The 26,818-nt window shown below is 38.7% G+C and overlaps 1 protein-coding gene across 2 annotated transcripts; it reads left to right on the top strand.

Annotated features, from left to right (window-relative positions):
- The first annotated feature begins 117 nt into the window (after nt 1–117).
- Nucleotides 118–21,402, top strand: pitx3 (paired-like homeodomain 3). 2 transcript variants are annotated; one of them, XM_042433827.1, is made up of 4 exons: nt 118–309; nt 8,753–8,870; nt 13,586–13,791; nt 19,727–21,402. In XM_042433827.1, the coding sequence occupies exons 2-4, from the start codon at nt 8,762–8,764 to the stop codon at nt 20,294–20,296; spliced, it is 885 nt and encodes a 294-aa protein (XP_042289761.1). In that variant the 5' UTR covers nt 118–309; nt 8,753–8,761; the 3' UTR covers nt 20,297–21,402. The 2 variants fall into 2 exon arrangements, with proteins under 2 accessions (XP_042289761.1, XP_042289762.1); XM_042433828.1 differs by lacking the exon at nt 118–309 and having other exon boundaries at nt 8,684–8,870.
- Nucleotides 21,403–26,818: the final 5,416 nt, after the last annotated feature.

Here is a 26,818-nt window from a genome sequence, read left to right as displayed (position 1 = left end):
ACAGTGGACCTGTCACACACAATATTTAGCATGAAGTCAGCCCCCCACAGCCCTCCTCCCTCCTCCCTCCCTCCCTATACTCTGTGTGGGGATCAAGCCTCACTCCTCCACAGCCTTCATGTCTGACAGCACAGAGGGAAGACGAAGAAGAAGGAAACTGACTGGCTGACTGACGCTTTTCTGGCTTTTTGACGCACCGAGGAACTTTTTGTCCATGTCACCAGCAAACCTGAGGCCAGGACACCCATCAGCCTGCAGTAAAGCTCTTTGCCTTTTCCACGGATTAATTTAACCAGACCGGGATCTGATGTAAGTGCAAATAACCGCACTTTTACCCCCTCTCCTCTCTATCTTTTTTTTTTTTTTTTTTAATCTCTTTTTGTCTTTGTGCGTCTGGAATCCATCCAGCGTTATTTTATTTGTGCGTAAAAGTTGACCACATCTAGTCGAGATGTAAAGTAGGGCTTTAATGAACTGTCTAGGGTTCATTTTGCAGTTTCCACAGCGCTAGCAGCGCTTGATACTTCATGAAAGTTAAAGAATGAAGAATCGACTTTTTAGGACCTTAGATACAAGATGTCTCTAAACTCATAGAAAAGGCAAAATGTGAACAGTGGGAGTTTACTTTTCACTGTGTGTCTCCTGGTGACATGAGCAGATGATGGTGTTGATGAGAGCTGACACATCTGACTAAATATGTGACTTATTTAAAAATACATTTTACATCTTGCGCGCACACAAACATGATCACCGTGATTACAAATTGCTCAAAAATTATTTTGAACTTTGAATCAAAGAGAAAAACGCGCTGTGTAATGATTCCAGGTCAATACGGCCTTGCTTGAATTATTTTAATATAACGTTTCTGTGATTTGGTGACCATCAATGATCGATGTAGCTCTACAGCTCTGAATTCTCCGTCTGTGTGTGTGTGAGGCCTGTTGGAAGGTAGAGACAGTTTAGGAACCCTAAAAAGGTTTTTTTTTTCTCCGATAGTATTAAACTGAATTTTCATGTTTTTCGCTGGACACGTTTTCTCCAAAATTGCAAGACTTCGCAGAGGCGGACGTTGTGAAAATATTTGGGAGGTCAAAAATATTTGGGGATGTGGAGGAAATTGATAGGTGGCAGGTGGCTGCCGGGCCACAGGAGACTGCAAAACAGAGCTGCGCCCCCCCCCCCCCCCCCCACCACCACCCCCAACACACACACACACACTCACACACACACACACACACACACACAAACCACAAACACAAATACACACACACACACACACACACACACACACACACACACACACACACACACAACTTCAATCTAAATTATTTTCATATTATTTTCATTATTACAAACATTTTGCTGAGATAATTTCTTTTTTTTTTTTAGCGTTTTAATATTTGAGCGTAAACGTTCCTTTTTGACCTTGAAAACAGTAGCCTGGTTGGACAAACAAACAAACAAAAACAACAACAAAAAACAAACAAACAAAACAAAACAACCAAACAAACAAAAACAGCAACGGAACAATAACGCGGTCCACTTAGTAGCGTTTGACCGGAGCTTTCAACTGCATGTCGGCTCCGTCTCGCAGATGGATTTTTTTTTAGGTTTATATTAATGTCAAAGACATTTTCTCATTACACACTTTCCGTTTTTAGAACGAGGGCAACACATCATTAAACCTGGAAAATAAATGATCAATAAAAACACTGTCAGTATGGAAAATAAAAAAGAAAAGAGAGGCCTACAATGTTGTAACCTACAAGTGTCATTTAGCTTCGTTATTTTATAAGCCTGCATAAAACATAAAAGGCCTCATTCATTTAGACTGCGGCTCATTTTACAGGAAAAAAATACATTGGACTTTTAAGGCCGCGAGGTTTATTTTCTCTTTTAAAGAAGAAGAAGCTCCGGCTTTGCTTTTCTGCTGCAGACCTCCTGTACGAACCTCTTTTGCATCTGTTCCCAGGTCAGGACATATGAAAATAAGATTTGTTTAAACGTAGTTCACGTTTGGCCTGAGGGTACAATGTAAATATTTCTTTTATTGGTGTGCAGCAGGCCGCGGCCTGCTGGACTGAGAGGTCACAACTGTAATAATGTCAAAATCTTTATTTCATTTTAAAATGATACTGCATTTAAGTTTGTCATTACAGCGAAAAAAAATCAACTTTATTCCACTTTGCAGGTTGGAATTTCATTTAGCTTTGACTGAAATTGCTAATTGTGCAGAGTGAAATATGTATTTACATAAATTAAAAGCGGCAGTTACGATATTTTCTTTCTATAGGATTATTTTTAGTGACTTTCAAAATTATCAAGTAAAAGGCGAAAGAAAAACTTAAAAAATATTCACATTTTAAAAAATATCATTACCTAAATATATGACATGCATCAGTTAATACAAATGGACGACTTCCATAATAAAGAGGCAGATTACCTGGAGCTCATCTCTCTCATTTCAATGATTTCCCATCAATTAAATAGCCTCGATTGTTTTACACTCATAGACTGAGTCAAACCAGTGAAATATATTTTTGATCGGCCATAATAAATTGTTGATGTGGAGGGGGCTCTGTGTTAATCACTGCTGTGGACTTGTGTTGGCTTGCACAGCCAATTATTTCCCCCCCTGTCTGTGCTCGGAGGCTGTGATTGTGCTGCAGGACTGCCTCGGCCTCGCTCGCTCAATCATATGCAAATGTCTGTTATAGGAGGGCAGAAATTAACATCTACAAACATTGGACTGAAATTCCATCTGCCGCCTCTTCGAGGAGGCCCTTAATAAGTTCTCAGACAGCAAAGTGACACACATCTTAATCAACTCTTAATCCCGGGAATTAATTCTCGACGCGTTTATGAATAATTCCCGGGCTAATGCCTGCAGTCCGTGGAAATGCAAGCAGTCTGCCGCGCGCACCGCCAGATGGACCCGGCAATCTCCCGAAAAATGAGAGGATTTTTACTTCCATTATTATTTTTATTATTATCACCAGATATATATTTTAATGAGATCAGTGTCACCGGGCGACTGTTTATGCAAAGCGCAGCAGCTTATGCAAACCGAATTCTCTCATCTTGCTGTTGATTTGCGTCCATTTCTGAACACGGGCCGAAGCCCCCAGCAATAAGAGTAAACACACACTCCCATCCTGCCGATGTTATTTAAGCGTGAAGGCGGCGGAACAGCTTGTCAGGTGGATGTGGAAGTAGAGGTGGCTGCAGCAGTGCTATACACTCCTCCAGGAAATAGCCGGGGCCCCCTCTCTCTGATAGCCACTGTTGTAGATGAGGAGGAGGGTTTTTAAAGCTACACCGAATGAACTCAGGGTCGATTTCTGAGTTTCCTTAACTTCACTTCACAGTTATGTCATGCTGGGATACACTAGCACAGAGGGAATCAACATAAACACATCCAGCATTTAAACATTAGAGCGGCTCAGTGATCAATCTGACTGTCAGCTATAGCTACTGTGCGCCTCAGCCTGCTTGTTAGCTCAGTGATAGCTTGTTGGCCATATTGAGTCCAGAGGGAGGGGAGAAGGGCTCTTGATTTCGGAAATATAATCATGTGGCGCCCCTGGTGTGTGTGTGTGTGTGTATGTGTAGCTGGGTGGGGAGGGGGAGGAGTGGGGGTACTGACACCTTGTTCTGGACAAAATGACTGGCTTGCATCACCCGCACTCCCCTCGCTGCCAAGCCATCCGGCCTCTCAGCAGCACATTGACACCAGGCCGCCTGTCCATCCATCACTCTGCTGCGGCGGATATAGACCCCGGACTGGCTCACATTCATATTTCTGACCAAAATACTGGACCTTGCTGATACTAGACCTGGGCTCCGCACTCACAAAGGGACAGCTGCTCTGTCAGGCAAGTACACTGACTGAACACCAACAGCAAGCGGGACTCGTTTTGTGGAGTGTCTCTTTGATTTTAAAATACAGAGAAACGACTCAAGACAAATCCACAGCAAAGGTAACACTGCTTTAACAAAGAGTGAAGGGTCTACTTCTTTTTTTTTTAATTTCACAGAATAAAAGCTAACATAAAGTGCTTGTGTGTTCAACTAATCTCCTGTTGCGTCTTTTTGCTGCACATTTGTGCTGAGTTGTGTTTTCATGGAAAGCCTCATCCAGACGGAAATAAAACTGTTTCACCTTTATTGAAAGGAGCCAAAAAAGAACTCAGAAGCATACGCGGCAGCAGCATGATGGCGGGCTATGTTTGCCAGACCAGTAATTTGCTGTAACATTTTTATCATGGCAGGTTATGATCACATGTGCTACAGCTCCATCAGCTCACTGAAATGTCAGATCAGATAACCTCAAAGATAAAATGAGACAAATGTAAGATCAGGTCTGTCAAACAAATCCGACACAGAAAAGCAAAGAAATGATTTTTTTAAATTTTAAAATGAAGGTGTGATTATCTCAGCACAGACATTTTTGAAATCCAAAAAAACAGACATTGATCAGCGTCATTTGTTGTTATTGAGTCATTCTGCCAAATAAACGGGAAAAAAAGTGAAACCATATTTGTGCGGTTATGAACAAGGGAAAACTGAGCTTTCTGACCCGCAAGTCAACTTTAACCCACAAATCCATATCAGAGGCTCATTAATCCAAAGCCACAACACAGAGGCAGTGTGCTTACCAAGGTAATCTCTCTACTGGGAGACTTGACCTTATCCTCAGTCTCGCATCTTTTTTCCCAGGGATGCAGCGATAGCCTCCGGCTGACACCAGAATACCCATTTTCCTGTCTTCTAATCTTTTGTGAAATGCTCCGATCATTCTCACGGATGCGAAACAAAAAACAGATGCAAGTCTCTCTTTAAAGTCTCCGGCAAAATGTAAGCAGTGTTGTGGGAGTGACAAATATTAAAATGCATTAGGCAGCACTTTAAAAGCGCCAGGGAGCTGTTTGTGAGGACAGGAGCAAGACGGAGGAAGATAACAGATGTGTGTGTGTTTGATGGAAGAAAACGTTGCCTCACCTATCAGATGTCACAGATATTCAGTGGTAATAAGGTGCTAAACCTTTAATCAGAATATGCAGGTTGGCTTTAGTGCAGCATTATGTTGCTTTGTCAAAGTGACTGACAATGTTAGGTGAGGGCCAGGAAGAGTTTAAAGGAAAACTCAGTGATGACATTGTTCACGTTTGTGTCTTGTCTTGCCAAATTCAAATCATCATTAGTATTCGTGGAGGATTTTTACATGCTGAGCTGTCCAGTGGCAGTGAAAGCTGCAGCTCTTTGTGAACTGTTTGACTTTTACAAAGCCAGTTGAAGTGGATGATACATTTAGAAGCTTCACTGCCAGTGTTCAGCTGCTTTGATTTGGTCTGAACTTGTAGATGCTTTTTTTTTTTAGCTTTTTGTTATTTCTACATGACTTTTACTTTCAGGACAGAAAAGATATATTTGCTTTAAAAAAGTCAGCCAAAATATCAAATATTTGAAGTATGACTGAATTCAACCTCAGCTGAAAGAAAAAAGTGCAAAGATCTCTGGGTGCTTATGATGTATATTTATAAAACACTCAACATGAAGCACTCTTTCACTGATTCAAATGTAAAGGAAAGCAAAAGACACTGATCTATCAATCAAGAGTTTAGAGCAATACTAACCTCCAAATCATCTTCTGATGAACTTTCATCCCAAATCATTTCCTACCAGCTGTATATATCCTTTACAGGGCCGAGACAGCCAGGTCATATCTTAGTATTTTTGTCTGGAAATATGTGAGTTTGAACAACCTTGAAGAGGAGCTGATTCTGATATACTGTATTTTAAACTCTATATCTTCAAATATGATTGTTTTCAGACAAAATCTACGAGCTAAATTAAAATAGAATCGGCTTTGAAACAGCAATTTGGGAGATAAAATGTACTTGGAAAGTATCATTAGTTTAATGAGAGGTTTTTGGTGGCTAGTCAAAAATGTCTTCGGGGAGGCACTGAGTGGGGTTTGAATTCATAACCTCAAGATTTCAAAAAGTCCTTCCAACAGCTCTGATCCTCTGGATTTCACCATTTATTTAAAGCTTTTTTAAAAGTCGCAGATATGTTTTTTGACCACCGTTATATACCTCAACAAGAGATATTCTTATTTTCATCCTAAATGATAGTATGACTGACTGAATCCATTAGCTGAGGATAACAATACATCCCCTCGTTTCAGTGTGTTTTTGAAGAGTTTCAGAGAGAGTAGATGAGCTCTATAAGAGGACTGGCTGATAGAGAGTAAAGCGCACACTGATGTTCAAAGAGCGCCGATGGAAATAATGTCATTTCAACAACTTCAAACGGTGACAGTGAGTCTGGTTCAAGAGTTCAGCCAAGTTGTACAATGCGTTGTTGGTGTGTGTGTGTGTGTGTGTGTGTGAGGGGGGGGTTGTTTGACGCCATGCCACGCTATGAGCCCCGCCTCCACCGCGAGGCTTCAGATTTAACCCCAGCAGAAGTCACATGTGACTGGCACACAAAGGACTGGCATGGTGGCAAACAGTGCAGGGAAACACAGCGGGAGAGCTCACTGTCCATAACCACACACACACACACACACACACACACACACACACACACACACACACACACACACACACACACACACACACACACACACACACAGACTGGCAACAGGGATGGTTAAACCCAGCTCAAACTCAGCGTTTGATTTATCACCTTTTTAAATCTTTGATGACATGCATTCATTGTAGTCTACAGCAGCCTGAAGTCTTCCTTCCTCTCAACCTTTACACTTTACTCGCTGATGTACAAGACAAATAAAAAAAAGGACAAACAATAAGAGCTGGCTATGTGAGGTGCGCCAGGCTTCACTTTACGCCCACTTTTATCCCTTTTCTCTCTATGTTTATAAGTGATTCCATCATTTGATAAAGTTGGCTACAGTAGGTGAAGAAATTGTAAATGTGACTTGACATCCCAGCTGCTTTTCTGACAGAAACTTCTGAATCAGGATGCATTTCTGATCGCGCTCATATAAGAGTCAAATGCGCGGCAAATATGAGGCTTTCTCCTCGACTTTATAGCCAGTGAGGATATAAATCATCTCTCAGCTTGGACGGGGTGTTTGTGGCCCCCGCATTTTCAAGGTGTTAACTGCTCTCGGATAAATAAACGATCAGCTATTTTTGGGCTCCATTGAGCAACAGTTGTACCTCACCAGCTTGCCATTCGACTTGGAAATGTCACCGTGTATTTTACGGCAACAACTCTATTGCTCTCCCCTCATGATGCCCGAAATAGAGTCAATGCAGGGCAGGTCTCGTTATAACAGCTTATGTCAGGCTCCTATAAATGGATCAGGATTACAACCACAACCCAGGGTGAATGGAAAGATCGAAGAGGAAATAGAAACAGAAAATGACGCAAATAAACACAAACCCACATCAAATGCAACCCAATCGCCACACAATAAAACGTTGGTATTGTACGTTTCTGCCAACCACGGATACGTTGAATCTCTGCGTTTCGATGTTGGTCGTATTTGAAGGTTTTCGCGTGTCATTTAACACCGTATTAAATGGCTATTATCAGTCGGATAATTAAGTTTTATGATGTGACAACGCTGTTAAGGTCTGGTTATATTTAGGCACAATAACCTCTTGGTGAGGGTTTGGGAAAGATCATGGTTTGGGTTCAAATACCCGGTTATGTCGCCAGAAAAACGGCTGCAAATGTTCCGACGTCTCGCTGAAAAACACCCGGTTTTGTTCGGTTGAAACTGGAAGCGGCCAGTGGACCACCTGCTTTTCCAACTTTTTTCCATCGAAGTTTCTAGCCAACCACCCCCACCACCCCTCCCTCTCCTAATAAGAAAGTCAGCTCATATAGATGTCATCTGACGCACGTCACTTTCCCCATGCTACGTAGTGTAGAAATGTTGATATGATACGTATTATTGAAATGTTGATCTCCGGGGCGAGGTTGCTGCTACAATGACGTCAGGTGGTCTTCAAGCGAAAATTTATTTATTTTTTAAAAAAGGCCTTTGTAAGAATTAATCTAGCAAATTTATTTATAAGAAATGAGTTATTATGCCTCCGTAATAATGTTAATTAAACCAAAAATAATTACAAATTCAAGTTTGTCCCCCACATCCCCAGTGAACGTGGCACCCTCGGGTGCTCCTGTCACGATGCGTAAAGGAAAATATCACATGTGTTGTGTTAAAAATGATGAACGTAAGCTACTTTTTTATAGGTCATTACCGAATCAGCACGGAAACTGCTCTGCAATAAAAATCATGCGGAACACAGGGATCGAGAATTACAACATCACATAAAATGATCCTCAGAAATATTATAAGAGTATTTATAAACGAATAAATCACCATTATCAACCAGTGAAATATTATAGGAAACATTAAAAACAGGGTGATCTGTGTAAACTCACCACAGATAAGCTTTATAGGCTGTTATATTTATATTATTATTAGCATAAGAATATTGTAGGAGTGACAGGAAAAATAGGGATATTATAGGAATATTATGGTGATACTGGAGGATAATTATGGAATCTGTACAATGGAATTCAACTTGCTCATTTAGGGCGCCAAGGCCCGTCAGAGCTTCAGAGTTTCGACATATGATTATTAAAGCAGTCATGAAGTTGTTGCTGTTGTGTCTGCGGTGTTGTTTAACGGTGGGAGGTCTGAAGCTGACATGTGTCTGTGTGTGTGTGTGTGTGTGTGTGTGTGTGTCTGTCTGTCTGTCTGCAGAGCCTGGTTATGGATTTTAACCTCCTGACGGACAGTGAAGCCCGCAGCCCGGCGCTGTCGCTCTCCGACTCCGGGACCCCGCAGCACGACCAGGGATGTAAAGGCCAGGATAACAGCGGTCAGTCCCGCACCAACACCGTGTGCACTGCGCCTCACATTACCCGTCTGGACTGATGTCTGGAAGTCTTGTTTATTATTTGGATGTTACATTTTGCCCGCTGCATGAAGTCAAACCAAAACTAAAAATGAAAATGAAAGAAAAATGCTGAAAAAATGATAGGCCTATGGAAATAATACCTGGATTCAAAGGCTCAGACATATCATGCAAATGACACGAAACATATTAGTAATAATAATATTCAGAACCAGACAATTATATTATTATTATTATTATTATTATTATTATTATTATTATTATTATTATTATTATTATTATTATTATTATTAGCGGGTGAAGCATGTGTATTTCTGTAAAACATCCTCATAAATTATGGATGCATACTGGCTCCACAATAAACAGATTGCAATTATTTTAAGCTGCATGCTTCATCCTACATTCGTTCACTGAGTTCAATCCAACGATTACTTTTCTTTTTTTTATTTTTATTATCTCGAGCACAGTTTAACCACAGCCAATTAATAAAAAGAAAACACGCCATTAATCATGCAGCCTTTAGCTTGTAAGCGGCTTTGAGAGGAATTAGACGCATCCCGACATCCATCAGTCAGCAGAGACTCTGATCCTGAAATCAAAGCCTCTGTAATTGGAGGGTTATTTGTGTCAGTTTCTCTGATGCTGTCTTTACAGAGCAGCCTCCAGCTCCGGCTCAGGTGATGGGTTGTAATGATATATAGCCTTGGCCTAACTCATTTTATTTTGAATATGAAAATGAATCGCGAAAGGCTATATCTCCTGAGAGCATCACACTCCCAGTGCGGCGGCTTGATTTAATTCTGCGCAGTTTAAATTTCACTAGCTACGATGATTTATTAAATCAACTATATTTTTTATTCCTCAAACCTTTGAAAACACCTTTGAATCCCCATTTAGACTTTCATGTTGGGTAACATGATCCACAGGAAGTGTCACAAGTAAACGTCAAAAAAAAAAGTTATTAAAAAAGTCAGAGACCTTGTTTTTGTTTCTGGTCAAAATCTCCTGAGAGTGGTGAAGAGTGCACTGGGTAAACTCACGACCGCATTTGTAAAATCCTGTTTTACAAAACAGTTCTGCTCTTGATTAGCTGTCCCCTACTCTTTCACATTAACTTGCAATGATGATATACTGTATGTGAGTCAAACCTGAGAATGTCACAATAGAAAATGCCAGCAAATAGTCACATCCTGGCGTCATTCTAAGAAGGCCAGCATGACGTTCCTTTAGAATCATATGATTTTAGTAAAGCTGAGTGGAACAGTAAGAAGGGAGGACTGGTCCTGAATGATCCATGATTGGATCTTTTTTTGGGGGGGGAGGGGGGGGAGGAGAGATTTGCACAAACACATTTCTTACAATCTATTGTTGAACTTTGTTCTCCTTTATAATGAATACAAAATACAACATTAAATCTGGACTTGGTTATACTAAAGTATGTCTGCCACACCTTTCCACACTGACGCCCATACCACAGGCACGGAAAAGTGTACTATCTCACACCCACTACTGAATGACCTGAAGCTTTCTCTCTGAAAACAACACGCAGCTACTGCAAAAACTGACTTCCATTTCACTCTTGAGAGAAAGTTTAAGAATGTTAAAGGGATGCATGAGGAGTTGTCTCTTCTGAACATATTTTGGTTAACCCAAAATGAAGTCATTTATTTTTGGGAACATATTCAGAATTTTGCTGTTCTTCCAGATGTTGAAAAGAGATTTGGCTCAAAGCCTCTTGTAGTTGTTTTCCAGATGAAACCCCTCTGAGAAGCTGACCTGGAACGGCTCTGTCTTGTCGGCACATTATCAGTCAGATTGCTCCTATTGATGGTCAGCGCGTCGCTCTAAAAAGGGCTGCCCTTTCCTCTGTATTGTGTTATAGACTTTGGCCTTAAGTGACAGCTTACCCAGTGTCAGTTTACTGCCAGATAACAGCCTCGGCCTGGCCCTTATTGGTTTTGCCGGTGGCCCTGCGGAGCCTCTTTTTAAACCCTGCTGATCATTTCGAACTGCTCCCAGAGAGCTAAGCCCTCACCAAACAGAGCCCAACCTGCCCCAGTCACAAAAGCCTGATCCGCAGGATTAGCTGGCCAACTAATTTCACTTCTTTCTGTGAGGTCCTCAAATTGCGGGAGTCAGATCTGGCAGAGAGGAGCCCTGGCAGACATAACATGGATGTGTGGTCCTTTAAACTCGCTGCGCTGGGGGCCAAATGCAATCACTCACTGCTTCTGCACATCTTTGAATGTAATGCAGTGTTTGGAATCATTCTCTCTCTTGGCTCTGTCACAGCCATGCTTGTCATTTTCCAGCCTGTGGGATGGAGGGATTTCAGATGATGTTTGATCTGACAATATTATCCAGTGATTCAGCAGGGATTGGATAGTGCAGATGCAATCCGGAGTGAAAGGTGTCAGAATAATGTGCTGTTTCACACATATACAATTTGTTAGTGTTTCAAGTGTTGATAGTTTTTGCTTCTCTGTGGAGAATTCCAAGTAGACTCTCAGAGCAGGGTTCAAATGGTGAAAGAGCTCTGCTTTGATGTGTTTCCTATGTCACTTTTAGTTTGTGTATGTGTGTGTAACAGACATAATAAACATGAAGGAACTTTATTAGTGCATGTTGCATTAAATACTTTGACTGTATATACTACACATTCATTTAAAGGTCCCCTAGTATCCCTGTAGTTTCCTAGAAAGGAAGTGATATAAAATTCTTAGAAAGGTTCATGTAAAAGTATATATACCCAACTTGTAATTACAGGTCAAACTTTGTACAAGTCTAATTAATTTATTCCAATTCATTTCTAACTTGCCTGACAGTCCTTAAAATAATCAATAATCAATGTCAATAATTCATGAATATTTATTATAGGAAAAATGATTATACACTGAGGTTAAATAGATCTTTTAGAAGTTCTTGCAAATTTCCTCAATAACTACATATAAACTCCATCCACATATAAACTTTATGTGTTCTATTTTCTATGCAGGAGTGAAAAGCAACTTAGTGCATTTACTCAAAAGTACAATTTTAATACTTAACTTGAGTATTTCCATTTGATGCTACTTTATTCTTATTTGTTCTTACAAATTCAAAAAATGTAATGTACACATACCAAATGTACAGTCTCAGAACACTGTTGCCATTTTTTCTGTAATTAACACCAAATTACATAGTTCCAAGAAACTTGGTGGGACCTGTACAATAAAACATGACTGTACTTTAACAACACATGCGATAAATACACAAAGTGTAATTTATGTTGAAGTTTCTGGGTTCACTGTGCGACAGTTAGTTTGTAGTAATTTAATTAATGCCAAATCTGCTTGTAAATACTGACTGCACTACTAAAGAACATTATATAACTTAAATGATCATTATAGCTGCATTATTTTTTAATCTTAAGGCCAATCTTGTTTGAGTTAAAATACAGTTTTGAGGCCTGTATTATTTCAGTTTCCATCCCGTTGAACTGTTCCCTGGTGAACAAATTTAACAGTATCAGACATACTGCCTCCAAATGACACCGATCACCCCCTCAATCCACTCCTCACTTTACTTCTGCTTCTGTTGCAGATACGGGACTTAACATGGCAGAGAGCTCACGTTAGACTTAAGTTTTGTTCCTTCTGCCATGGCATCCCATGGCTGAATATGATATATAGATGTGTGTATCTACAGTATATTGTATGTAAGCATGTGCGCTTGTGTGTAACAGTTTAGGTGTGGATACAGGAAAGGGCATGAATGTGTGTGACCATATATATTTGTTTTGTGTATTTGTATATTTTTCTTGAGACATGAACATGTGCCGATTGTGAAAACTAATTTCACTCCTTGGACAATAAATATTCTATCAGTCAGTCTACATGGGTGCTCACATGGTGCGTTCTACTGAATAAATTTGTGCCTTATCAGGTCATATATACATATATACACAATGCACTGAGTGGAATAAACAGGTGGGTCCACTGGGGCCCACAGCTCATGGACCCTGTAATGGCTTAATCCAGCCCTGAGTGTAGTGCAAGATGATGAATCGCCAAACAATGTCAGCACACGTCATGGCACACATGCTTGTCTTGTAACAACAAATTTTTAAAATATTACTAAATATATCAAAACTATAATAACCTCTTCTTCATGTCCATGTTTTTGCAATATTTCACTCTTTTAGTTTATTTGACATTAAAAGAAAGAAAATCAAAACACAAATTGAAATGTGTGCAATACGTTCTTACACATATTCAGTGATTCATCTTTTAAATATGAATATTTCACATTTGATATTTATATATATTTGGAGGACAGTCATTATTCTCAGACCACTGTGTGAAATATCCCAGCTCATTCTCCTCATTTCTCACCACACAAACACTGAATTCAAATAGTGGAATTATTCAATTCTGTTATTTTCAAATTACACAGTGCTACATTTACTGGAATTCACAACTGTGCTATGATTAATATTCCTTATTCAAGCCTAATATCAATTTTATATGAGGATTTTTTTCTACTATTTTTAAGGTCAAAGAATGAACTTTCACACTCTACTATTTGTGTTCAATGATTTAATTCTCTTCGTTACTGTCTCTCCTCAACTATCTTTCCCATTTTGGCTGCATCTCCCACTGTCCTTATGAAATCTTTTTTTTTCTTCTGCGTGCTTGCAGACACAGAGAAATCCCACCAGAACCAGCTGGATGAGTCCAGTGCTGACGACGGCTCGCTGAAGAAGAAGCAGCGGCGGCAGAGGACTCACTTCACCAGCCAGCAGCTCCAGGAGCTGGAGGCCACCTTCCAGAGGAACCGCTACCCCGACATGAGCACCAGAGAGGAGATCGCTGTGTGGACCAACCTCACTGAGGCACGGGTCAGGGTAGGTACACACACATGATCACTGTCCCTCTGAACAAGCACCAGATAATTACAACAGCAGATTTCAGTGACAAGGTCTTTCTGTCTTGTTGTGGGTCTACTATATTAGTGAAGTTAAGTATTTGGCTAGAAGAACTACAGGATAACGGATCTGAAAAAGATGGAAATGGGTTGATTTGTGTGTCAGTCATTGCCATGACATTTAGATGTTCATGATTCCTAGATGTTGATTCTGGATTATGTTTTTGACACCCTGATCTTCGCTGTAGCACCACTATCATTTTCCACTTTTAGCCACTAAATTTCAAAAACGATGTGCAGAGACTGACAAAAAATTTGTGGAGCACATGGTCCCCAGTGGATGTATTCTTTACTTTACTTTTTTCCACTTTACACAAAAGACATCTCATCTGCTGAGCACCTTCAAGCTTCTAAAGGAACACTCATTCATTCCAAGAGATGGAAAGACTTTTGATTTTAATGAATTTTAATCATCTTGGGGCCTTAACTTGACATTTTTAGGGTGTTCAAATTTTATAATTTTATTTTAAGCCCCTCTATTCAGCATGTATAAGCAGTGTATTAACTGTTACTAAATAGTTTATAACATGCTATAATGTAGTTGTTAGCAGATATAAGTGCTTATTAATTAACAATTATAACTCCTCATGTGGAGGCTGCTGTATTAACAGATAATGAATGACAATACAGTAAAATACAGTTGTAATTATATAAAATATGTCTTCATAGGAGAAGTTATAATTGATGAAAAATACTGCACATTAATAAACACTCACATGTCCTTATATCTGCTCATAACTACATTATAGTGTGTTATAAACCCTTTATTAAAAGTTTATATACTGCTTATAAATGCTAAATAGGAGGAATTAAAGTACAGTTACTGATAAACCTCTACGAAAGTCAAAATTATCAGTATGCTTTCAGTTCTACTGAATACTTTTTTCTTTTTTCTGTTATTACCTTACAAATTATGAAGAAAATATAATCAAACGAGAATCAGAATTTTATTCTGTCTCTGAACCTTTAACTCTCTGAAACCCATGATGTTACCACTCTGTTAAATTTCGCAGTGACCATGTACTACACATTTTTTTTAAATATGCCATTATCATCCCCATTTACTGGCAATGCTAAATACTAGTCCAACTCTAATTATTTTTACTTAAAAAAAATCAGATTATTTGTTATATATTATCTATTTTTAATTTTTTTACATGAAGTTTACAGTAACCATTCCCTTGTGAGAAATGCAGTGAATAGTGAAGTGTGAAGTGAAGGAAAATTGGTGAGACATTTTGGGTATAGGCCTCAGTCAGATTCCAGTTTATTTCATGGACTTCATAAGATGTTTTATTTCTTTCCACCAAAGCTTCAGTTCACACACTAAACCTAAATGTCAAAGGTGCAGCAGACTGTGGCCACACCCGATGGTTTGGTCATTGCAGCTATATGGAGCAGGAGGACACACATTCTGATGGTTGACAATACAATTGCTGGCCTGCATGACAAGTAATGGATCAAATTAATGTTGGCCGGATGAAAGGTCACATAGCACGCACTCCCGGTTGTTATTTTGAAAGGACAACAGACCACACATTGTCTCGTTTCTAATGTCTATCAGTGGCCCTTCTAACCCCTGCATGCAGGCAGATTCCTGCATGCCCAAAATACTTCACCTGTCAGCTTGATTCATGTGATTTGTCAGAGAGCTGTTGTTAGTCATCAAAGTTGCAGCCTGACGGAACATATTGATAACACTCAATTGAGGGTGTAATGACAGAGGGTGTCATGTGCTGTACAGGCTGTAAAGCCCTTTGAGGAAAATTTGTGACTTCAGGGCATATAAATATAATTAACTTTACTTGACTAATGCTCACCATATTTTCATTAATATCATGTAATGAGACATTCCCGGGTATGCCACAAAAACAGCTCATACGCCGCATGTGTTTTGGTCTACAGCTGTCGTGCTAGTGGCTCTGTGAGCCTGGACTAAGGCCCAGCCGTGCTTTGAGCTAAGTGCTAACGTCATAAAGCTAATATACTCACAATTCAGATGTTAACATTGTGATGTTTAGCGGGTAATATCCAGAGCAGTTACCATTTTAGTTTAGTGTACTAGCATTCTAACATTTGCTAATTAGCACTAAGCACAGAGCACAGCTGAGGCTCATGGGAATGTCATTAGTTTTACCAGTATTTGGTCATAAATCAAAATATTGGACTAAGTTGAAATTTTGATCTGATGATGGCGCTAGATAAAAGGTGTTGGATCACCAAAGTACAAATTTCATGGCAATCCATTCATGGCTGTTGAGACATTTCAATTTGATCCAAAAAATGTCAATTCTCATGTAACACTAGAGGAAGTCATGGAATCACCAAAGTCGGTAGAATACATCATGTGGGAACTGTAAATGTCAGCATCAAATTTGGTGCCACTTCATGGATGTTGAGTCATTTTCACTGGATAATTTGACCTACTAATGGTGTTGGCTAAAAATTCATGGGATAAACCCATCAGTAGGATTCATCCTCTGGGGACCATGAATGTCTGTACAAAATTTCGTGGCAATCCTTTGAACAGTTGTTGAGATATTAGAGTCTGGACCAAAGTGATGGACTGCAGCTGTCTTTTTTTAGCTGTAGATAACATTGTTTAATGCAAACATTTTCCACGTAATTATTCCTACAACATCTGCACATACAAAAGACTATGTGTAGTGGAAAGATGTCACTCGTATTCTTTAACCCAGAGTGGATAAATTAACTTAACACTACCTGTCCAGAAGTGAACAGCAATCGGACAAAGTTAGCAACTAGCTGGTGAACATAGTCAAGTATTTAGCAGGTAAAGAGTCAAATGTTTTTCTCTGAGCCCAAAACTGAACTAAAAGGAGACTGAATATGGACTTACATTCATCAGGTGGTTAGAAACATGACTCCCAAAGAATGTAGCTCCATGTTTGCGGAATGTGTAAACAGGCAATTGATTGCTAACATTTTGCTAGCAACTGTAGAGGGTGATAATATGTCACATATTGTGTTAGCCAAAAAATGAATAAAATGCAGATTTAAGCCACTGGGCAACAAGTCAATTGTGTCCTCATCACCCTTAACTTTTGCTACTCAATTCTAAAGGTCACACTATTTCCTGCAATGGCACTGGATGGTGAGATTGGACATTATTCCTACAGAGACAGGACTGATGAGTCATGCTCTTTCAATCCAACATGATGACGATAAAGATGATGCGTAAGATATAGCCTTGCGCTGAACTCACCAAGAATACTTAGAAGAACCCTTTTGGACATGAATACTATTCCATGGAATTTCTCCAGAAGGGATTAATACCACTAGGGATTGCTTGATTTATGTCAAATAGAGTATTTTGATCTCCAGAGTATTCATCTTTTTCAGTCTTTTGACTATTTCCGAGAAGTATAAATGTGTCTGCTGATGAGCCACTGAATAACCTTGACATTCAGCCTCTTCCACAAACCTTCAAACAGCATTGCCTCCGAGTCACTGTAAAGATTGGGTAGCTTCTGTCCTCCGGCGTGGGGTTTCCCCTGTTGTCACTGAGTGGGATGGAAAACTCAGAGTCATGCACTTTATACTCATATTAATGGTCAACAGCATTCTGTTACTATAATAACAGAGGATTGGATGATACACAACATGTATGCCAAGCGAGCAGAGAGACGGCTGAGTATCAACACACGAAGGGCCTGTAAAAGTTTTACAAGGATTAAAGAGATAAAACATTTGATACCAAATTATTTTAATGTAACACCAATACAAGAGTGTTAACAGATGACCAGGAGGGCTCTGTCAGATACTGTAATTGTACTTTTTAACTGCTGATGAGGGCTTTTGTCTTAATTCAGAGCAAAAGTTTGTCCAGAAGTTAACACTGGGAGGAACTTGGCACAGTTTTCATTTCTAAAAACCCTCAATTTAGATTTTCCACTAAAGCTTTAATCCAATTCATATCCTCCAAATATAGGACCATAAAATGACAAATGTGAAGATTGCCCTTCCCTGACATTTCTTTCATTGGGATCTCACTATTCAAATAAGTCAATGATTAGTTTTAATAAGCCTTGCCTAATATGACTGTTTGATGATACACTTCAACTTACTTTCTGGGATTATTATGTCTTTCAAAAATTCTGGATACATATGCACCCAATATTACTGGAAGTATTTGAAAGAGGTTAGGATACTCTCACTGGATGTGTTTTAGAATTAGACTTTATTGACTCTTTTTGATAGTTAAAGGGAAAGTCATTTGAAAATAACTTTTTCAGTCTCTCTATTTTTTCTTTGTGTGTAAAAATAACATTGTTGAATTCATAAATTGTGAGAATATATCATGCCTTCAAATTGAGAAGTGGGAAAGTATCACCCGAAGCCAAACCAAACATCATAAACGGCTGTTTGTAGGTCAGAGTTTCACTTGCCTCTCACTGCCATTTGTGAGGTTCATTTGACCTTTCTACCCATGTGTTCCACACATGTTTTTATAATTTTAAATTATTTTCAATTAATTTTCCCAAAATTCAATTAACACTTCCCAACAACTTTTCATGGTGTATCTATGACTCTCCAACTGCAAACGAACTCATTCTATCTTAACAGATGCACTGCTAGTCCATCATTACAAATACATACAATTGCACAGATGAGGATGCTACTTTTAAAACTTTATGTTAAGGAGTTACATTTGAGTCTTAAATTTGTAGTCATGGCCATCATTCCTGTTTTATTCACCAAGTCAGTTGCTGAGACCTGGGTGTGTAGACACATTGCTACAACCAGGGCCGTAGCCAGACACCTGTCAATAAACAGTTGTATGTCTAAGAGTTTCCCTGTATGATGGTCTAAAGGCTGGTTTCTGAGAGTTTTTTCTGCTCCACCATGAAATTCTGGAGGAGAAAACTGTTAATTTTTTGTATTTATTTTGTTTCTCAACTTTTGTCCTAAATATATATATAAATATAATGGTGACTACATCTGCAAAAGGGACTGAGTATATAATATATGTATATATATATCTATATATATATATATAGATATATATATAGTCACCATTTAACAATTTTCTCCTCCAGAATATAATAATTTAAAATAATTTAATTTAATAATAATAACATATCAGTCTTATAAAAAATCCCACCAAGTGTAACTTTAAATTATAAAATGTAAACTACACTTCTGGTCCTCAAAATTCCCTTTCTGTTTCAGCTTTCACCTATTGTACTTGCCTAGCTTTGTGCACACAGTTTTGGTGCAATTGAGGGTTTGTAATGACATTTTTGTTATGCTGACTTTTGAATTGGTTTAGTTAATCTGACTGTTGGCTTGTTTCCAACTTGTCTGATCGTCTGATTGCTTAGTTGTAGTGATGTTGACGTGTTCCCAGACCTTAGTAATTAAGATCTGATTTGTAGTAAAGAGGACTTTTCCTTCAAATTCAAATAAAGATCACATATAAAATTAAATATTTTTGCTTTAAATTCTTAAACGTGACTCAATGAAAAATGTAAAGGCCTCGAAAGCCCATTTTCTCCGTGCAATGGGTTCATACATGAATACAAAATAACATGCTGAAGTTAGAAGTTGGTTTGAATTGGGTGGGGCTCAGCTGGAAAAAGGTGATGTCACTTACTTTTAATCAAACCACACCCACAGAGTTTGTGAATGTTGGACCCTGAATAAATAATAACTGATGGTTTTTTTTGTTTTTTTAAAAAAAATATTTTGACTGTTTGCTTATTGTCATGAATATGTAATGTTTTCAAGAGTTGGAACCCTTTCTTCAGGGACTTTAAGGGGAACATAAAGGTTCAAAGAGACTTCAACATTTAGACTGTACACTCAAATTTTTCTCCTTTTGCTTCCTGTAGGTATGGTTCAAGAACCGGCGTGCTAAGTGGAGGAAGCGGGAGAGGAACCAGCAGGCAGAGTTGTGCAAAAATGGCTTTGGTGCCCAGTTCAATGGACTCATGCAACCCTACGATGACATGTACACGGGCTACTCCTACAACAACTGGGCCACCAAGAGCCTAGCAAGCAGCCCGCTCTCCGCCAAGAGTTTCCCATTCTTTAACTCAATGAATGTAAGCCCCCTGTCATCCCAGCCCATGTTCTCCCCCCCCAGCTCCATCCCCTCCATGAACATGGCCTCTAGCATGGTACCCTCGGCGGTGGCAGGGGTTCCCGCCACAGGGCTCAACAACCTGGGCAACCTCAACAACCTAAACAGCCCCACGGCGCTCAACTCGGTAGCGGTGACAGCGGCCACTTGCCCTTATGCCACCACAGCCAGCCCCTACATGTACAGAGACACCTGCAACTCCAGCCTGGCCAGCCTGCGGCTCAAGGCCAAGCAGCACACCAACTTCGCTTATCCAGCTGTGCAGAACCCCGTGTCCAACCTGAGCCCCTGCCAGTATGCCGTGGACCGGCCGGTATGAAGAAGAAGATTCAATGACAACCCCTGGTCCAACCGACCAGCTGTAAGTCCACTATTGCCCCACTTCACATCTCTTCAGTTCCATCTCTAAGCTGCCAGATGTGCTGCAGACTGGCAATCTTGTTTTGATGGTACACAATGAGAATAATCTTCAACACTGACACAACAAATAGACATGCCCAGATGGACCACCGTGCTTCAAAGGAATTCTCTCCAGTATGTGAGACTTTGTCGCTCAACTGACCAACTGCTTCAAAGGATTTCTAAAGATTATTATTCATTATCATTTTTTTCCTTCTTTTGAACTGCATGATTAGAGTAAATGTAGAAACCAAGGGTAAATGAAACATGGATGCTTCAACTGGACTGGTGGTCAACATCTTGGCCCAAAAACGTCAAATGCTATCTTCGCTACTGTCGCAGGAAAAGGGACCTGTGGTTGCAATGTGGGAGAAATGGAGGATGTATATAATGGACTTTTTTCTGTTTTGTATGTGACAAAAAATATATGAAAACGTAGTACTTTAAAGATGAGAAAAGCATGTTCTTCAAAAACAAAGGCCCTAGGTTGATGTGCTATGAGCTCATCCTTTAGGAACTTTAAACTTTGTTGTTAATTCCTCTCCCCTTGGAAGGTCAAAGTTCAGTTTAGACGGGCAAGAGGAGGGCAGTACTGGAAAGTGAAAATGACACAACAACAACAGTTTACTCAAACTATACCAGAATATCAGCAACCTTTTTCAAGAAAAACTCTAAAAAGCCATTGAGTATATAGATTTGTGTGGTGTTATACAAAGGGAGTCCATGACTGTAAAAATATATGTAAGAGTGCAGTTGTTATAACAAAAAACAAGCTTTTTTTCCTGGTGTAGCCTGCTTTGTCTCATTAAAGAACCAATTAAAGGATCCGTTTTTATGAACTACACATAGACTAACAGTACATGTCCTTCCATATCTCTAATCTATAGCCCATGACATTAGTTGGTGCGTCACAGGCCAAAACATGATGTTCTCACAACAATGAGCGCAATGCCATGGAAACCCTGTCTCACTTCCATGGCAACACTTACGCAATGGTGAAAGAGAGTAGTAGGCTGGAGAGAGAGAGGCGGGGAGATATAGATGTTCCCGATGCCTGCTCACTGATATGTTTGACCTACACTCCGAGTGGTAACCACAGGCTATCCAGTAACACAGCAGGAATTCACAGAGGCCCGGGCTGAAGCAGTGCCAGGATTACATAAGGGCCTCAAGGAGCGAGGTGTCCCAGTGGAGCCACAAACGAGGGGTTAGCAGCCCATCAATCCCCATCAGCCCCTGCAACTGTTTATTGCTCTGACATTTCCACTGTTGTTGTTGTTGTCCCTTTACACTCATTTCTAGGTAAATTCTACAGTCACATTTATAACCACATACACATGACCACTCAACACTAACTACTACTACTACCCCACAAATTCTACTACAGTTATGACAGAAACTACAGCTTTGACTGGTATAATTACTGCTCTGATCTTTTAAATAACTTTCATGACAGTGTTTGTTAGGGTCTAACCGATACTGGATTTTTGGGGCTGATGCCAATTCCAATATTAGGGGGTAGAAAAATTCCAATATTGATATACTGGAAATAATCTTATATATACAGAATATATATATAAACACACATTTTTTGCAATGATCCCTCAAATGTGGCTATCAAACACTTGTGACAAAGCTGTGTAATGGAGGCATGATATTTTACAGTTTAACAATAAACTTTATTATATAAAATGACATCAGTGCACTGAAACAGTAAACTTCACTGGGAATTTAATAATTATGAATTACTATGAATAAAAATAAATAGAACAAAAAATACATATGTGTATATATATACACATTAAACTTGAATTAAGAAAAAGGATCAAATATACATAAAATGCTGCCCATATAACTTAAAAAAAATATATATATATATCGGCGCATATCGGACAACATATACACCAATACCAATATGTCTGTGATAATATCGCCTGACCGATACATCAGTTGGGCTCTAATGTTTGTATAGTAAAATGAAAAGCATTAATAAATCATATGCTTATTTTTTTTAAAAGAAGGACAAGGAAAGACAGGAGAAAAATGCATATATAATATTTTGAAAAATATCTAAAAACTCAAGGTCCACTTACTAGCTTTAATTTGGTGGCCAAAAAGGTGGAATATATCTTTTGTTGGAATAAACAAAAAACCCTGTTATTTGGACCTTCCAGAATCTGATATTCCAACTATAGAAATCAAAGTTGATTTCAGAGCTTTCAACCACATCTCATGGTCTTCATCAGTGGATTGAGTTAGCTCAGCAAAAGTAAGTAAGTGGACCTCAAGATAAGATTGTTGTCAAAACAATACATTGTACAGTGAAAGTAAAAAGGCAAAGGCAAGGTACAAAAAATATTACAATAAGATGATGAAGCATTTTCCCAAAGAAATGTGAAAAACATGAACAACTTTCTCTCTATGACCTCTTCCTAAACATCCATGAGTCCTAAAACAGAATAAAGAACATCCCACTCATCCCATAGCATAAAAATATAAAACAAACATAAACATACATACACATAACATACATGTATTTAATACAAGATTTTGCCCAAAATTAATAGTAATATTAAAATTAAAGGTTGCCAACTACGTTCCAATATGTCAATCTGATTTTCTAGAGGTATCTTAAGGTATCATCTTCTCTCTGCTCTCTTCTTTACTTTTCTAAAATTGTAGTAAAAATTTCTTCACTGAAAAAGACAATGAGATGAGTTTTATATATATATATGTTAAAGATGATATACACATTATAATATGCAGAGTCAGGAATTAGAAATACTGAAGTCATGAACTGAAGCCCCTCAACCACCCCCTCAAATCACTTGGATTATTTAAAACACCTGTTCAGTTCAGACACTTCTTTCATTGAAATTCCTCTGAACACCTGCTTATAAACTCAATGCAATTAACTAAACTGTATAACTAAGCTATAATAACTGCATTAATAACTTTGTCTCTGTTTCCCTGTAATTAGTACCAGATTTGGTAGTTCTTTCCAGGAAACCTCCTGGGAAATTAAAGTAAAATAAAGCATTATCATTTTTTTCCGAAATGTTGTTTCAAATACCTCAGAGAAATACTGATTCCTAGTGAAAGAATACTGGAATCAACCTAAAAATGAGTAACTATGAATCAGAGTGGCCTCTTCTGTCAGACCCATCAAATCTGAGACACTTACTGCTCATAAGACATCTTGATATATTGTCTCAGGGCGAAACCTTGTACCTCCAGTTTTGTTGACTTTCATGCCTTTCAAATCAGTTGAAGGATAAAATGCTCCTCTATAGGCTGGGGCCACTTTTAATATCTTAAAGTCATTAAATCATGTTAATTTTATAAATTTTTGGGGCATATTTAAAATGTATTGTCCTCCAATTGATACAGAGTTGTTTTTCTTACTTTCTGAAAAGTACTGTATTAATTCTTAATTAGACACAGAAGTGACAGTGTGTTATTGTATCAACTAAACCCTCTGTGAGAGAAAGAGCCTTTCAGACTCTGAAACAGGCCAGCGAGGGAGCTTTCCAAATCAACTCGCTGATCCGACAGCAGCTATTCTCCCAGTGGCCCATGAAGGACACAAACCTGTTTTGTGGACTGAGGTGAAGCGGTCACAGTATGTGCGCTTCACTGCCACACAACACTAAAGAATCAATATTCCACCGGAGGGGAGATGTGTGCCGGTCCCCGATGTTTACTCACACTGCAAAACTACAGCAAGCGAGGAGAGAGCACAGACCGTGGTCTGGAAAAAATACAGAACCCGAGGAAGTTCTAACGATTACCTCAGAGAATAGAGTGAGTGGAGAAAAGACAAGATAACAGGCGGTGGAATTAGAGGTAGAAATATTTGAAGGGACATACTGTACATGGTTCTATGGGACACACACTCAAATTGTTTGATTGACCTGATATTGTCAAAAAAAAAAGAAATGAATGCAGACACTTCCCAGGAGTTAATTAAACATTGGATGATATGAAATATTTACTCCACAACAACTTTAGATGGTTACAAAAATGTGGCATCATAGTTTTAGTTTTAGTTGACAGACTAACGATACACACAAAACATCAAAAATAAAAGTGATACAATAACTAATAGTCTAATATGATGTATTATGCATGTGTACATTTTTGTGCTGTTTCCTTTATGTCTGTGCTCATACACATGAGCAAGAAAATATATAAACACACACACACACACACACACACAAAGAAGCTTGGATTTATTTTTAGTGGATGACAGTGGAAATGCTAGTTACTGAATTCTAACACTCAATATATCTGATGTATCTATTTTAATAATAATAACAACACAAATGTACTATGATAAGAACCTGATTTGCTATTTCAGAGTTGTTCAGTTTGATATTGCGTTTCATCTTCTTCATTGATCTTGGCTCATAGTAAAAGGTAGAATGTGGGGGTTTTTCCTTTAAAGGAATACTTTAACATTTTTGGGTAATTTTACTTATTTGTTCTTTTTTCTCACAATGAGATCTTATGTCTGTGCATTGAGTACTGAGCTAAAGTCAGGATGTGGTTAGCCTAGCTTAGCATAAAGACTGGAAGCATGGGGAAACAGCTGGACAATCTACATGCTGTTACTATATTTTGACAAACAACAGTATCTGAGTTGCAGATACGGTCACTTAGCAGATATCTATGCTCTATACAGGTGTGATGGTACCAAACAGGGGTGGACGATAACACAAAGTTTGGTTCCATTCAATACCAAGTAATATGAGAGCCAGGACTGATATTAAACGTGGTTTATCTACTATAATGTAGGGAAGAGTCATATGTTATGATTTATGAGGTGCATGATTAATATGCTACATCTGAATATATTTTTATCAACACTGAGTGATTTGCCAAACATTTTTACTCTCTGTTAATCACATGAATGTTTAAACACAAGACAGTTTTAATGATAAATGATGGTATGTACTCTCTGAACTAACAAGCCGCAAGTAACAGTGGTGAAACAGTGACAGCAGCACTAATGAGAGTGTTCATGTAGATTTGGGTATGGACGGTAGGGACATTTCCCTACTAATATGAAGGTATTGCTGAAATGTCCCTGGAAAGAATGCAGAGTTTCCAGGTTTGTGTGTGTTTGTGTTTTCTGCAAAAAAGTACACTATTATGATAAAGAGTGAAAGAGCAGGATATGGGGCAATACCTGACCTGATCATATATTTAGTTAAGTAGTTAAGTAAAATAAAATGTAAAAAAAAAAAAAAAAAAGTCTGTTTTCAGGCAAGTCAGCACATACATATTCAGTAAAGTAAACATTTTGCATAGTCAGGCTCTTTATGTGTGTGTGTGTACATGCATATGAAAGCGAGAGAGATAGAGAGCAAGTGTATATACACAATTATTTTGGCTATCTGACAAAAATGTCCCAACCACAGCTAAAACCAAACCTACACTCTTGACCCGAACAGAGGGAGAATAAAATGTCACATTTATTCCCCACTTAGAGCTTGCAACATCACATCAGCACTGAGCCGATAGCTGACATGCTTCAGTGCAACTTTATCTGCCTGTAACTTGTCACTGCAGCTTCCTGGGGGCTGATATCACTTTTACAGTCAACAGAAGACTAGGGTTAAGGCACCTAACATTTACATCTGCTTCAAGCCTTTCATAGACACCTCCTGACAGTCTGATAGATGGAACATGGAGTGAGATTTAAGATTATATTTGAAACACAATATGCAGTGTTTCGCAGCTATTTTTATGCACTTACAATCCTGCGACAAACAGTTTTCCTGTCGTACCAGCAGACATCAAATCAGCATTACACATAAACATGATGGCACACAGTCTCAGCTTAAATGAATTATAATGGAAAAAGCTTACTGAGGCTATAAAAATCCATGATGCTGCAGGCAGCCACTTGTAACACATACATTTTAATCTCTGCAGGTACAATAATCACATGGATGTTGAAGTAATTTAACTTAAGACTGATTATGCAGGATTATCCTTGTTAAATCTAATATGAAAATGCTGCTGCTGATGTGTGTATTATAGAAAACTATTAGGTGTTTCATATCCACAAGGGGTCAATTGAATAGCTCTTTTCTTCGGACCTGTGCCCATAAATCTGTTGGTTGCATAAAGTACCTCGTTATAATTTGAGGAAGTACAGTCTATTTGCATTTCATTATTCCTCATTGATATGGTAGATTATTGTCTCGGAGAAGGTGGACTAAATGAAAGCGAGGAATGTTATGAATGTAATTAGGACTCAAGCAGAAAACACCTTCATGGTAATTACTGTTGAAAATACAGAGTGATGGAGTAATTCAGCAGACTCTTCTTACTGTTTGTTCCTGGTAGGGGATTAGAAAAAAATAGAACTGGCTGATACTAGCTTTTCAAAGTTATTAACTAAACAAAGTGACTTTTGGTGATACTTTTTATG

Source organism: Thunnus maccoyii, chromosome 14 (assembly GCF_910596095.1).
Source record: "Thunnus maccoyii chromosome 14, fThuMac1.1, whole genome shotgun sequence".
Classification (NCBI taxonomy): domain Eukaryota; kingdom Metazoa; phylum Chordata; class Actinopteri; order Scombriformes; family Scombridae; genus Thunnus; species Thunnus maccoyii.
This window is presented reverse-complemented; position numbering and strand designations above follow the sequence as displayed.

Bases quoted from the DNA above. Each gene is read 5' to 3' on its own strand.
- pitx3 (XM_042433827.1), top strand. From the start codon at position 8,762: ATGGATTTTAACCTCCTGACGGACAGTGAAGCCCGCAGCCCGGCGCTG. The intron at 8,871-13,585 runs GTCAGTCCCGCA...GCGTGCTTGCAG, and splicing joins TAAAGGCCAGGATAACAGCG to ACACAGAGAAATCCCACCAG. The intron at 13,792-19,726 runs GTAGGTACACAC...TGCTTCCTGTAG, and splicing joins TCACTGAGGCACGGGTCAGG to GTATGGTTCAAGAACCGGCG.